At 47.7% G+C, this 12269-nt stretch overlaps 1 protein-coding gene across 2 annotated transcripts in view; it reads right to left on the reverse strand.

The window, feature by feature from the left end:
* The window catches only part of ADCY8 (adenylate cyclase 8), a 122118-nt gene extending 114318 nt beyond the window's left edge, over positions 1-7800 (reverse strand). For both annotated transcript variants that reach the window (XM_061995076.1, XM_061995075.1), the window contains exon 1: positions 6588-7800. In XM_061995076.1, coding sequence (XP_061851060.1) covers positions 6588-7517 — 930 coding nt within the window. In that variant the 5' untranslated portion in view covers positions 7518-7800. The remainder of the gene's footprint in view (positions 1-6587) is intronic.
* Positions 7801-12269: the final 4469 nt, after the last annotated feature.

A 12269-nucleotide genomic window follows, 5' to 3' on the forward strand; every position in this document is an offset into this window, starting at 1 on the left:
TGAGACTCTTTATATTACACTCTGTGGGCATTAAATCAGGTGCCTAAATCAAACCTCTTAGCATCTGTCAGGCCATCATAAGATCCCTTAGGAAGATAGTTCCAAGAAATGCACCTTTTATACATGATCCCTTTTGAGCAGCCAGGGCTGGTACCAAAATGCTCAAGATTCACTGCACCACTAACCCAGTGATTTGCATTCATCTCCTTCCTTGGGCCAGACTGCAAGTCTACAGTCCCTTCTGTGCTGGAGATGGGTACAAGCTGCACTGCACCAAGAACAGAGCAAGTGAAACAGAGTTTGTCTCTGATGGAAAGGTCAGATGAAAAAAAAAAAGGCTCTGAGGGCACAAAGCAAGGTCCTTTTGCAATTCATTGTAAACACATGACTACCAGAATTTAAGCAAGAAGACTACTGAATGGCACCATGTTCTCACAGATGGTTACACAACATGCAAAAAGAATCTAGTGTCTTGGGTTGAATATAAAATAGCCAACCGTGATGAACAAGAGCAGAGCTGTCTAGGAGGGAGGTACAGGGAGTATGTCTTAAATCTCATTTTAATCCACAGTTTAGAAAATCCCTGTGAAGTTTTTCCCTGTATTTTGGGCTTCTCAGCCCCATGCCCCTTTTCCCTCCACCCCTGAGGGTACTGCCTATACCTTTTTGTTTAAATCTCGTACAGGGAATACCCTTGTCTTTTAAAATATCTATATATCTTTATAGCAGCTCAGTTACTGGAGACTCCTCCCTTGTTCAATATCTCCCATCTCTCTAGGAAATGCCCTCCCTGTAGGCTGTATTTGCTTTAGAGAAGATAGAAGGGCAGCACATTAAGGAGGAAGAGAAAATCACTGGAGAAGCTGCACCAGCCTTAGAAAGGTATTCAAGATTTGTCAGGTCAGAGAGAGGCGACCAGACTGTACAGTCTGCTAGCTGAGACATGTGCTTAAGGGAATGATTTAATAACATTACATAAAACACTAAAATGTCCAGCAAGGACACTACCAGAGATGAATTCCTTAATCAGTTGATTTCAGAGTCAGGATTATTCTTTCTTTTTTTTTTTTTGGCTTGATGGATTTTAGCCTTTTACCATCCCAGAACAATTGTGCTAGAAATAGGGGAAGGTTTCCTTTGGAAAATATCTGGTGAGGTAAGAGAGGTGATTTCAACCTCTTCTGGGGAAAAGGGGATTTAAAACTTGTTCTGATGCATCCCAGGAACGTCTTCATTACCACATTTCTTACACAGAGGAAGAGAACAATCCTCTTCTCATCTGGCTTTGACATCAGGCAGGGACTCTGTGTATAGTACAGCTGCAAAATGTGTTCCCATCAGAGCAGTGCTTGGATTCTGGATAGTATCTTTGAGTCATTCCACTTCATGAGATGCTCAGAAACAAAAGTTCACTTATATACAAGCAGATATTTTGGAAATAAGGAAAAGAAAGGAAAGAGTCCTTCCACTCCCCACCTTCTCTGCCCTCTGAAAAAAAAAAAAAAGAGTCCATCAAACAGTTCCAGTTTTGGTCTCTTCTCTTTCCTATTCACATCACACCATAGATAAGGTTGAGAAGTGCAGTAAGAGGATGGGATGGAGATGTTTCTCTCCTTCAATCTTGTGTACAGATTAATAGGGATCATTCATAGAATCACAGAATGGTAGGGGTTGGAAGGGACCTTTAGAGATCATCTAGTACAATCCCCCTGCAGAAGCAGGTCCACCTAGATCAGGTCACATAGTAACGTGTATGATCTGCTGTTAACTGTCAGCTGCAAGTTTATTGCTTCAGTGTATTATTATTATTCATTAGATGCCACCATTTTAGAGTGTATGCCTCTTTGTAGGCCATGAGAAATAACAAAAAAAAGAACAAACAAAGCCTAAGAAACAACCCAGAAGTGTCATGAGAGCAGAAAAAATGTCACCAAATCTAGCAAAGGAACTTTCACTGAGAGCAAGTGGACTAACTGTTGTAGGCTGAAAGTTAGTGATAAAACCAGGTTTTATTGCTGTTTCTGCCTGAGTTCCTCTATTTTGGAGGAACTCTCTGAAGGTAATTAATCATCAAATTGTAAATATAACTAATGCATTTGCCCTACTTAGTACAACAATGATGTAGCTGCTTCAGAGAAAAGTGTATCCAATTCTAATCTCTTTATGCTGTCACCCATTGACACTGGTCAGGTGATATTACAGGATATAAAAGGAAACCAGAATATAATCCAGTCTAAAATCACACACTCAGGTTATAAGTCACCCACAACGGACTATGGCAGAAAGACAAATGATAAGTAATGCTATGAAAGCAACCATAGGGATAAAAGCAGAGTGTTTCAATTCTGATTCCCAAATGGTAGTCAACTTTGAGATATCCTTACACTTTACAGCTTTAACAGATACTCCACAAGTATTTGGCAGAAATTTTGAAGAGATGAGTGTATTTTGTACATACTCATATACCGATATCTATGATCACATTTTGGAAACCATGGAGCTGAAATATGCACATAAAAGCTGTCAGTTGCCATTGTATAATTATACAGATTTATCTCTTTAGATCTCCTTGTGACTTCATGAATTCTGCCTTTTCCTCTATTAATAATCCTAAGAGAAGGTTTGGGGAAAAAAACATGAGAGCAAAAATTGCCAAGTGAATTCATAGAACTGCCTAGACTTGGAAAGACAAATGCTAACAGAGAGAGATAAATTAATTTCCCCAGTCTTGGTATTACCCACTTCAAGGTTATTTCTAAATATATTTTTAAAGCTTTCTTTTTCCTATGTGAAATTTAGAATTTGATCCTTAAAGATATCCCTTACGCAGATGACTTACAAGAGTAGGCTTATTGACTCTGGTGGAATTCACTCACTTGAGTGAAGAATTCACAGGCAGAGGATTCAAATCCAGAGTATGTTTGTATCTTACATAATTCCAAGCCTGTCAAAATTCATGTCTATATTATCATCTGCCTACATTACATAACACTAAGGAGCTCTGAGTTGTTTGTTCTCCCCCATGTGCCTGAAACACATAGATGGCCTTAGAAATTTTGGATTATATACTAGATTATTACCAAGGAAGAAGTAAGAATGAATGCAATACAGACTAAACATTCATTTTGGAGAATGTCAGAGGCAAATACCACCACAGCATGGTATCTGACCAGACACACAAATCAATGCACTTTACTTGTTTACCAGTAAGATCTTGCATTTCTCATTTGTTTCCTGACAGAATCTTCAGTCAAGTCAGTGCCAGTTTTGCCTTTACCTAAATCATGCTATCAGACCTGTTTTCATGGGTCTCCCCGAGTTGAGCAGTAGCATACTGCTCAGCATTTCAGGTTGGGGTCAGCTGGGCTTAAGGGTGCTCGTATCTCCCCAGAAGTGCTGAGCACATGGCAGGACTGAAAGTAGTGAGTCTATGCTTGTTTTGTTTTGCTTTTTTCCTTCTTTTAAAAACAAAACTCTAATTTCAGAGCATTTTTCACCTTCACCTTTATCAGGGCTATCAATTAATTTTGGAGATGCAAAATGAGAAAAATCAGATGACCTCTCAAGTGTTGATGCAAGACAAAATGGTGAACAGGGAGTATTATTTGTATTCACAATAATGCATGCTTTGGTAACTTCAACAAAAAGCTGAATTGGGCACTAGTAGTGCATGCTTGTGTTCGGCATTGCTGATGATTTGAACTGCTTGTGAACATATTTATCAATGAAAGACATGATTAATGAAAGATAAGATTAATGAAGAGATTAAGGGAAAACATCATAGCACTTGATTTTCCTATTTTATAAACTGTTGTAACTTTAAGTTTAGACTTATAATTGATTTAAACTGTGTGACTGAGAATAGGATCAGAACCATTGTGCCCGTGGTTAGTGTTGGGTACAGTAATAAACTGATTACAGGGTAGACAATTATTTCTGTTCAGAACTGAACTCAGTATTTTCTTTGCATGAAATTGTGGCCCCACCAAAATCAGTAGAAAAATCATAAACTGTACCATGGTCAAAGTTTTACCCTCTGCTTTTCTTTCACTGTCTACTTTAATTCCTGGGTTTGGTCCAGTGTCAGCAGTTCTTTGCATCCTGAGGCATAGCAAGATGGCCACAGGTATTTAGTCTTGTAAGGCTTCTCTGAAGAGAAGATGCAGTATTTTACATGAGAAAATAAGCACTGTGATACAAGAGTGCTTTGCCTGCAAGATAAAGATAGCTGTGTTGTCTCAAAGATTTCCTATATAACTCTGAGGACACAGTCATTTAAATTATCAGTGTTCACCTATGAAATAACGGCTCTATACCCTTCATCAGCCCAAAAAACTCCTTATTCACTAACACTAGAAAGCGCCCTGCGACTCTCTGGGGGGAAAAAAAAGTAATTTTAAAACCCCAAAGCAGTGCAATGCTACGACCTCTCCCAGGGGCTCCCAAAGCCCCGGGGGGCTCCTCCAGCGGGGGGAGCGGTGGCGGATGCGGGGGGGCGGCGAGTACGGGAGGCAGGCGGGAGGCGGAGGGGGCAGCCGGGCTCCCGGCGGGGCCGCTGGAGGGAGCCCCCGGGCCGCGCAGCGCGGCGGCTGGTTCAGTACCGCGGCGGCGGACAGCGCCCGGCGGCCACGCTCCGCTCAGCGCGGCGCGGGGCGGCCCCTCCGAGCTGCGCCTGCAGCGCGGTGCCGAGCGGAGCCCGGCGCGGGGATCGGTCCGTCCCCTCCCGGAGAGGGTTAGAGGCAAACAGCCGCAGCGGCTCATCGTCAGGCGACGTTAAGTGGGCTCTGGGAAGGCGGGAGGCGGTGTAAATCAACACCGGCGTGTGGCAAGTTGTGCTGATCCTGTTAAGGAGATTTATATACGTAGTTCATGAAGGCAATCATCTGGCTGGTAATCTCTCATTGTGCACCATTCAAAGGCAGTTCATTCACACAATTGGCAAGGTACCGGGCTGTAAAATGAAGATATTAGTATCTCTCCTGAGAAATATCTTTGTTAGGACTGTCTCTGGGAAGTGTGTGTGTGTGCTTAGACTGGCTAAACAGCTGTGATACCTGTGCATAATGAGATAGCAGTGCATTGCTCATAGCTGCAGGATAGGAGATAGAAGTAAATTAAGAAATCAGCGTAACTCATGTAGCTCTTGACCCAGCATTCATAGCATTGGCAGCACATGGGAGTGGAACACGGCACACAGCTGAGGTTCATTCATCAGCAAGTTACTGAGACCTAAGGAACAACTACACAGTCTAATTGTTTCACGTCCACAGAGCTCAGGCAGGTACAACACACTGGGGCAGTTTTTCCCAAGATGAGCCTGGCTGCTGAGGAGTGAGGTCAAGCAGCCCACAGGTAACAAATGTCTGGAGGAAGGGAATGGATGGGGTGGACAGGACTACCAGGAAGGACACGGTCTGAGGGAGGTAGATGATGTCCCATTATCAAAACTTCCAGTAGAAAAATCAAACACTTCCCAGCTGTGCATCCTGGTGCTGCTTTAAACATGTCACCACCACATTCCTCTGCACTCTCCCTTTGAGGATTATCTGATAGTATCTTCACCCTCTTCTCCCCAACTCCCTGGAGCTAGTCAAATAGAGATGATAATCTGCCATGAAATATTGTTTATACAGAGCTATGATGGTTTGGGAAGTGGAGAGGGAAGGGGGCACAGGGTGAGCAGCAAGAGTCTCTAGGATTAAGTTGCCCTAGAAAGGCACTATTTTCTTGCTTTGCAGGGATGATGGGTGTTCAGTGCATTCTTACTTTTTTTCCTTTTTTTTTTGTGGAAGAAGCCAGGTGAATGTGAAGACAGGTTGGTCCTGCTTAGACCCATATCTTGCCCAGTGTCTCTCAGTGATTTGCACTGCACCACCACATGTAACCAATACTCTGTCCTAGACATCACTATTATGAGTGCAGCACAACAATGTTTGCCCCATGGCCACCAGCAGAAACATCTTTCTGATGCCCTCAAAAACAGCCTAGAATCTCACACCAAACCTCGAAAAGGAGCTTTCCTTGCAAAAAAGCAGCACACTTTGCTTCCATTTTCCCATAACCCACATGTGCTACACATACAAAAGTACCCGTCCTCCCAGCAGATCCAGAGTTAAAAGACATAGAATCACAGAATCAGAGAAATATTTAGGTCAGAAAAGACCTTAAATGTTGAGTTCAACTGTGAAAGCAAGTAAAATAAGAGATGAGCAGTGAGAGAGTTTGGCCAAGACAGAGTCGTCTCATGCCACAGACCACTGCTGGAAGTAAGATAAATGATCCACCCTTCCCACTTGCCCCCAGAAGCTCCCTTCCCCAAAACTAGTTCAAGGAGTAATAGTGAGGTAAATGTACAAATAAAAGGCACAGAGTGGTCAAGAATTGTCCCCATCGCCAGCTCAAGGTGAAGCCTTGGGATAAGCAGTGAGAGGGAGAGAAGACTGCATTTTGCCTGGGTTTCCCTTCCAGGTAACAAATCTCTAGACAACTGATTAAAAGGGAGAGGATCTCCTGAGACACCCCACACCACCTCTCACCCAGAGTGATGGAGAAAGAGGAGGGTTTCCACCCCCTCCTCACCACGGTACCTGGTTGAGGGAAGTCACGGCGAACCTGGGGATAACCAGCTGCATGACGAGCTGCAGGACAGAGGTGACCAGCCCAGCCAGGATGGCCCACGTGAGCGGCAGTGGAAGCATGCTGTAGGTTGCAAAAAGCGTGAAGAGCACATAGCCAATGCCATCCCCAAGGAGGCCACAGCCCAGGCCGGCTGCCAGGATCTGTGTGGCCATGGCCACCCAAGTGACCACTCCGCTGTACTGCAGGTATGTGTACGAGGTTGTGTCCTTCCTGACCACCACTAAGGCACAGATCACCACCTCGATGCCGGTGAAGAAGCCCAAGAGGATGCCCTTAATGGGGTCCATGGGAGTAGAGGCCAGGGTCAGGTGGAGGAAGAGCAGGGTCAGCTTAGTCAGCACGTCCAGGATGTTCATGACCACCTCAGATTTGCGCCGCTGGCCCAAGAAGTAGCGCTGGTAGAGGCGCTCCAAGTCCCGAGACTTGAAGGAGTTGCGGAGGGTGGGGAAGATCACCCCGCGATAGGTATAGCCCCAGTTAAGGAAGAAGTCAGAGTTGCTGGGAGCACAGTCCAGGGGCAGAAAGCCCAGGTCCCCACTGCTGCTCGTGCGCTCCGGGAAGACTTTGGTGCCCCCGTTGTTGTGGCGCTCGCTGCCCAAACTCCGTCCGGCCGATTGTCGCCGGAGGTGGTGGTGGTGGTGCGGCGGGTGAGGGTGGTGGTTAGGGCAGCAGATCTCCTCGGAGCTGAAGCCCTTGCCCCCACCGCTGCTGCTACCGCCGCTGCTGCTGCTGTGCTCCTGGATGAAGCGCTGCTCGGTGATGTGGCGTACGGCCGTCTGCCACAGCAGGCGCTGGGGTCTGCCGCTGCCGGGGGGGGTCCTGTTGATGGTGTAAAGTTCATCGCTGTCGCTCAGGCACCGCACCTCCGAGAGCTCCATGGCGGTGACTGGCGGGGGGCAGAGCGCCGGCGGGGGGCGGGGGGGTGGGGGAACTGTCTTTGGGGAGGGGAGCGGGGGGAGGGATGGAGCCGCGGGAGGGGAGGGAGGGGATGGAGAAGGGCGGGTGGCAGCGGCGGGGGGGATCACATTTATAGGCAGGTCCCCAGGTCCGGCTATTTGGCTGGCGGAGGGGCTGGTTTGCCGCCGGGGTTGGCGCCTCAGCACAGGCGGCCCTGTCCCCACGCCCGCTCCCGCGGACCCCCGCGGAGCCGCATCCCGCGGAGCGCGGCTGCGGCGCGGCCCCGGCGCCCCGCCGGGCTGGGTGCGCGCCCCGCTCGGGGCGGAGAGCAGGCAGGGAGCCGAGCCGCGAGTCCGGAGTGGAGGAGGGAGGAGCGGAGCGGCATCTACGGGCGCAGCCCCGCTGCCCGGCGGGCGATCCTCGGCGCCATCCGGAGGCTGGAGGCGCGGAGGGGTGGGGGGAAGCCGCCTCGTAGAGAGCAGTTCACGGCCGGCAGCTCCTCTCTCAGGGGATCCTGGGGCTCCGCTCCGAGGTCTGGTCCCCGAGACCTGCTGTAATCCTGGCGGCTGCGGTCAGCGGGAGCCCTGCGAGCTCGGGCAGGAGGGGAGAGGCGGCCGGGTCGCGGACATCCTCTGTCACGGCGCCGGAGCCGCCGGCCGGGGGCTGCCCGCCCGCATGTCCCCGGCGCCGGGGCATGCCCCGCCGGGCGCGCCGGCCGGGCTCACCGGGCGCCTCTGCCCGCGGGGGCCGTGGGGCTGCCATCCATCACAGACGCTCGGCTTGCTTAGTAATAAGAAAAAAAAGGGGAGAAAGATAGCTAGAAAAAAAGGGCAAGAGAAAGAAAAAAAAAAGAATCCTACCAAAACCACCAGCCTAATTACAGCGAAAGAGCGGGGAGTGAAAATCCCGCCCCTAAACTCAGAGCTTTGGCAAGAGCGCTGGGAGCATCCCAACTTCTCCGCGGGTCAGGGCAGGGAGAGCTCAGGTTCTGGGGCTTCCCCCGGCAGCAAGGGAGGAGAGGAGGGGGGAAGGGGCGAAGGGCAGGCTAGCAAGGGAGCGCGGTGGCCGCAGGGCTGCGGGGAGGCGGCGGCGGGGGCCGTCCCGGGAGCGCGGGGAGCAGCCCGGCGGAGCAGACAGCCGCCGCCGCCGGAGTGGTGCAGCGGAGCGGCCCGGGAGGAGGCAGAACCCGGCGCGGTCAGCTGATGCCCGCGACGTCGGCGGGGCTGCCTGCACCCCCCCTGCCCGGTTAAAGCAGCCGCAGCTGCGGCGCCGGGAGGGGGCACAGAGGAGGCGAGTCGCTTGGAGACCCGGGAGAGGTTCCCTGGTCCCAGGAGCCTCCTCCATGTGTCACGTAGCTTTCTCCAAAGCCGCACTTACGTGGCTGCCCGGGAATATCACGCAGTGCTTAGCAGATTCGTTCCCCTGTTAGGCTAAGCGAGAGCTGGTGCCAAAGCAGGGTATCTGCTGCCTAAGCACGAGGGAGGGCTACCTCAGGCCTTGCTTGGGTGTTAGTGCTGTTGACCAGGATGGGGAAGCCTTGAGGACCACTTCACCTCTACCTGAGCAAGCTCAGACCCTCTAAGAAAGGTGCTGTCACTGCCAGGACTGTGACTATAACCACCCTGTGTAAAGTGAATGTGTTTCTATGTTTGATGCCTTCTATCCTGTCAGTATTTATGTTAAAGCCACTGGATAAATAACAGAAACTGTCCCGTGCACAGAGGCTGGAGTTAGAGCCATCTCTCACTTCCCCATGTCGGCAAATGAAATTGTTGCCACTCCTCTGCTTGTGGGCTCTGTCTGTGCCAGCAACTGGGATGCAAAGTGGCACAGCCTGGAGAAGAGGGAGATATCCTTTTTTCCTCTTCCATCCCTCCTCTGCCCAAAATAAACCTTGTTCAAGTGGCTGAAACTTACCCTGAGGGAAAGGCAATTTTGGAGCTGAAATCCTGAGCAACTGAATCAGAAGCAGGCTGACTATACATTAGACTACTGCAAATTAGGGGAGAGGTGTTTTCTCTGTGTTTCAAAAGACAACACTGATTGATGAATTCTTTGAGATAAATGCTGCCTTCAGCCAGTAGCAAGGATGATTGTGGACACAGACACTGCCTGTGGAACTGAGATACCCTGCTCTGGCAGGGTAGTTGGGAGTACTTGAACATGGCATGTGATGCCTGACTTTCAATGGGCCTGAGCCTCCGTGAACACCCCATCATTATTTAATTCACCTTTTATTATCATTGTAAGGAAGGCATTTTGGAAAGACTTCACTGATTGTTTCTGTATTTGCATTACAATGTATTTGAGGACTCCAGCCAAGTCTGTGTCCCATGCGTGAGGCAGGTTTTGTACTGATATAAGCAGAGGAAATTCTTGGTCTCCAGAGCACAGATAAGGAATGACTGGTGCTTTTGTGAGCAGGGATGGGTCTTTCCTGTGGTTCAGCATGACCTTGCCCACCTGGGAAGGGTTAATACTACTTTCACAATGGTAAGAGACACACATTCTTACTCTTAGATAAATCCCATGGAAACAGCAGCACTACTTGGAGATGAAATTGTTACTGTAAGTGGGCAAGTCTTATATAAAGATTGTTTTCTTTTATTAAAAATTATAATTATTAGCACTCAACACAAATCATGCTAAATCAAAGGAAAAGGATGCAAGTATGTAATGAGGCTTAAGGAGATACCCATTCAAAAGAGGTAAAATGAAGTCAGGATAGGGAGCAATCAGTTCTCTAATACTGCTCTAATTACTGAATCGTGGTGCTGGAAGAGTCCTTGGGTTGCATGGCAGAGTGAACTCTACCCTTACTACTGTTCCTGCAATGTAGGCTCTGTGGCTCACCAGGAAGTCTTTTTCTATGCTTCTCCATCCTTATCATTTTTATATCTAACCTGATTTTTCCTTGCAACATTCACTAAGCACGTGACTTCTTGTCCTGTCCACCATGGACAGGGAGAACAGATTATCCTGGCTGTAGTCTATACATATTTAATGAATGTATCTTCCATCTGTTCCCTCTTTCCCTTCTCATTTCTTAGGATAAACAACCTAATTTCTGTCATTTTTCCCCCATCAGGTCATATTTTCTAATTCCTGATTGTTCTTTTTGGTTTGTTCTGGATTCTGTATACTTGTTTTCATGATTTTATTTTCTTTTTTCCCCCTCTGTGAGATGCCCACAACTCAATTTTGTTCAGTGGAAAGATGTCTTATGTCTAAGAAGTATGTCTTATGATCTGCATCCCTATTTATATATCCTGTGAGATGTCTGCTTTCTTCCCATCACAGGCTTGCCCTCAACTCGTGACCTACTGAAACTTCTTTGCTGTCCTCAAGGCCTGGGCAGGTGTTGCTTGCTCCATATGTGAATAACATCCTACATTAAGTACCTTGCACTTGTCCTTGTTACAATACATTGTCTTTTTCCCATCTTGTATGCCTAATTTGCTTAGAACATGTTGAATGCTAAACCTGCCCTCCTCCATGCCAGCAGTCCTCCCCAGCTCTGTACCATCTGTGCGTTTGGTGAGCCTACTCTCTCTTCATTGGTGATTGCAAAGTAGTGCAGTGCATTTAGGAGACAATGTGCACATTTCTTGTATATGTTTCTGAATCTCAACCTCAAAGTACTGGACACCTTTGTGCAGAGCTACCAAGAGGGGAAAAGATCTTTCTGAGCACAGCGACCCACTGCAGCAATGCTCTGTGCTCTGCAGAGTAAGGAAGAAGGCTGATGACCTGGGGAGCTGGGGAGGGATGAAACTGCCAAAGGCCTGGTTGCCACTGAGGACTGGATGAGCTGGGGATCCATAAAGGTAATTTCACACACACCTCCTGAACATCCTCATAGGGCTTATTTGGCCCTATATCAATACTGTACATTATTCAGTCTTTGTTGCTATTGGATTTTTAGTTTGGGGTTTTTTTTGTGTAAATATGGCTAAATGACTTGGCAGTGTAATAGAATCACTAAAAGCCATTTAAAAATAATACTGTCACTAGAATGCTTCTGAAGGATGAAATCAGGCAGAATTTGTTCTTTTTCTGTCACCTGAAAGTTTATGTCACACTCCTCTCCTCCTTCCCTCTCTCTACCCACAACAGTAACATTTATGTACAGTTTAATGTTATGATAGTTAATCATGCAAATAGTGATCTCATTCACTTCAGTGGGACTATTTATGTCCTCAGGATTGCAAGCCTGGCACTGTGCTCTGTTAAGCACTCCAAGGTTCTCCAATAAATGTAGCCTCAATATCCAGCACATTATGAAGGAACATTTGTGTAACTATACTTTTTCTTTATTTAAATACAGATGTCACTGAATAATAAAAAGTGCACAATTGACATATAGTCCAACTATCTCTTCTGCAAACATGAAGTGTGGATCATAGAATCATAGAATGGTAGGGGTTAGAAGGGACCTTTAGAGATCATCCAGTCTAACCCCCCTGCAGAATACAGGTTCACCTAGATCAGGTTGCACAGGAACATGTCCAGGCGGGTCTTGAAGACCTCCAAGGAAGGAGACTCCACAACCCCTCTGGGCAGCCTGTGCCAGGGCTCCCTCACCTGAACAGTGAAAAAGTTTTTTCTTATATTTATGTGGAACTTTTTGTGTTCCAGCTTCATCCCATTACCCCTTGTCCTGTTGCTAGATACAATAAAAAAAAGGGATGTCACAGCCTCCTGACACCCACCCTTTAGATATTTGTAAATGT

This window comes from Colius striatus, chromosome 4 (assembly GCF_028858725.1).
Source record: "Colius striatus isolate bColStr4 chromosome 4, bColStr4.1.hap1, whole genome shotgun sequence".
Taxonomy (NCBI): domain Eukaryota; kingdom Metazoa; phylum Chordata; class Aves; order Coliiformes; family Coliidae; genus Colius; species Colius striatus.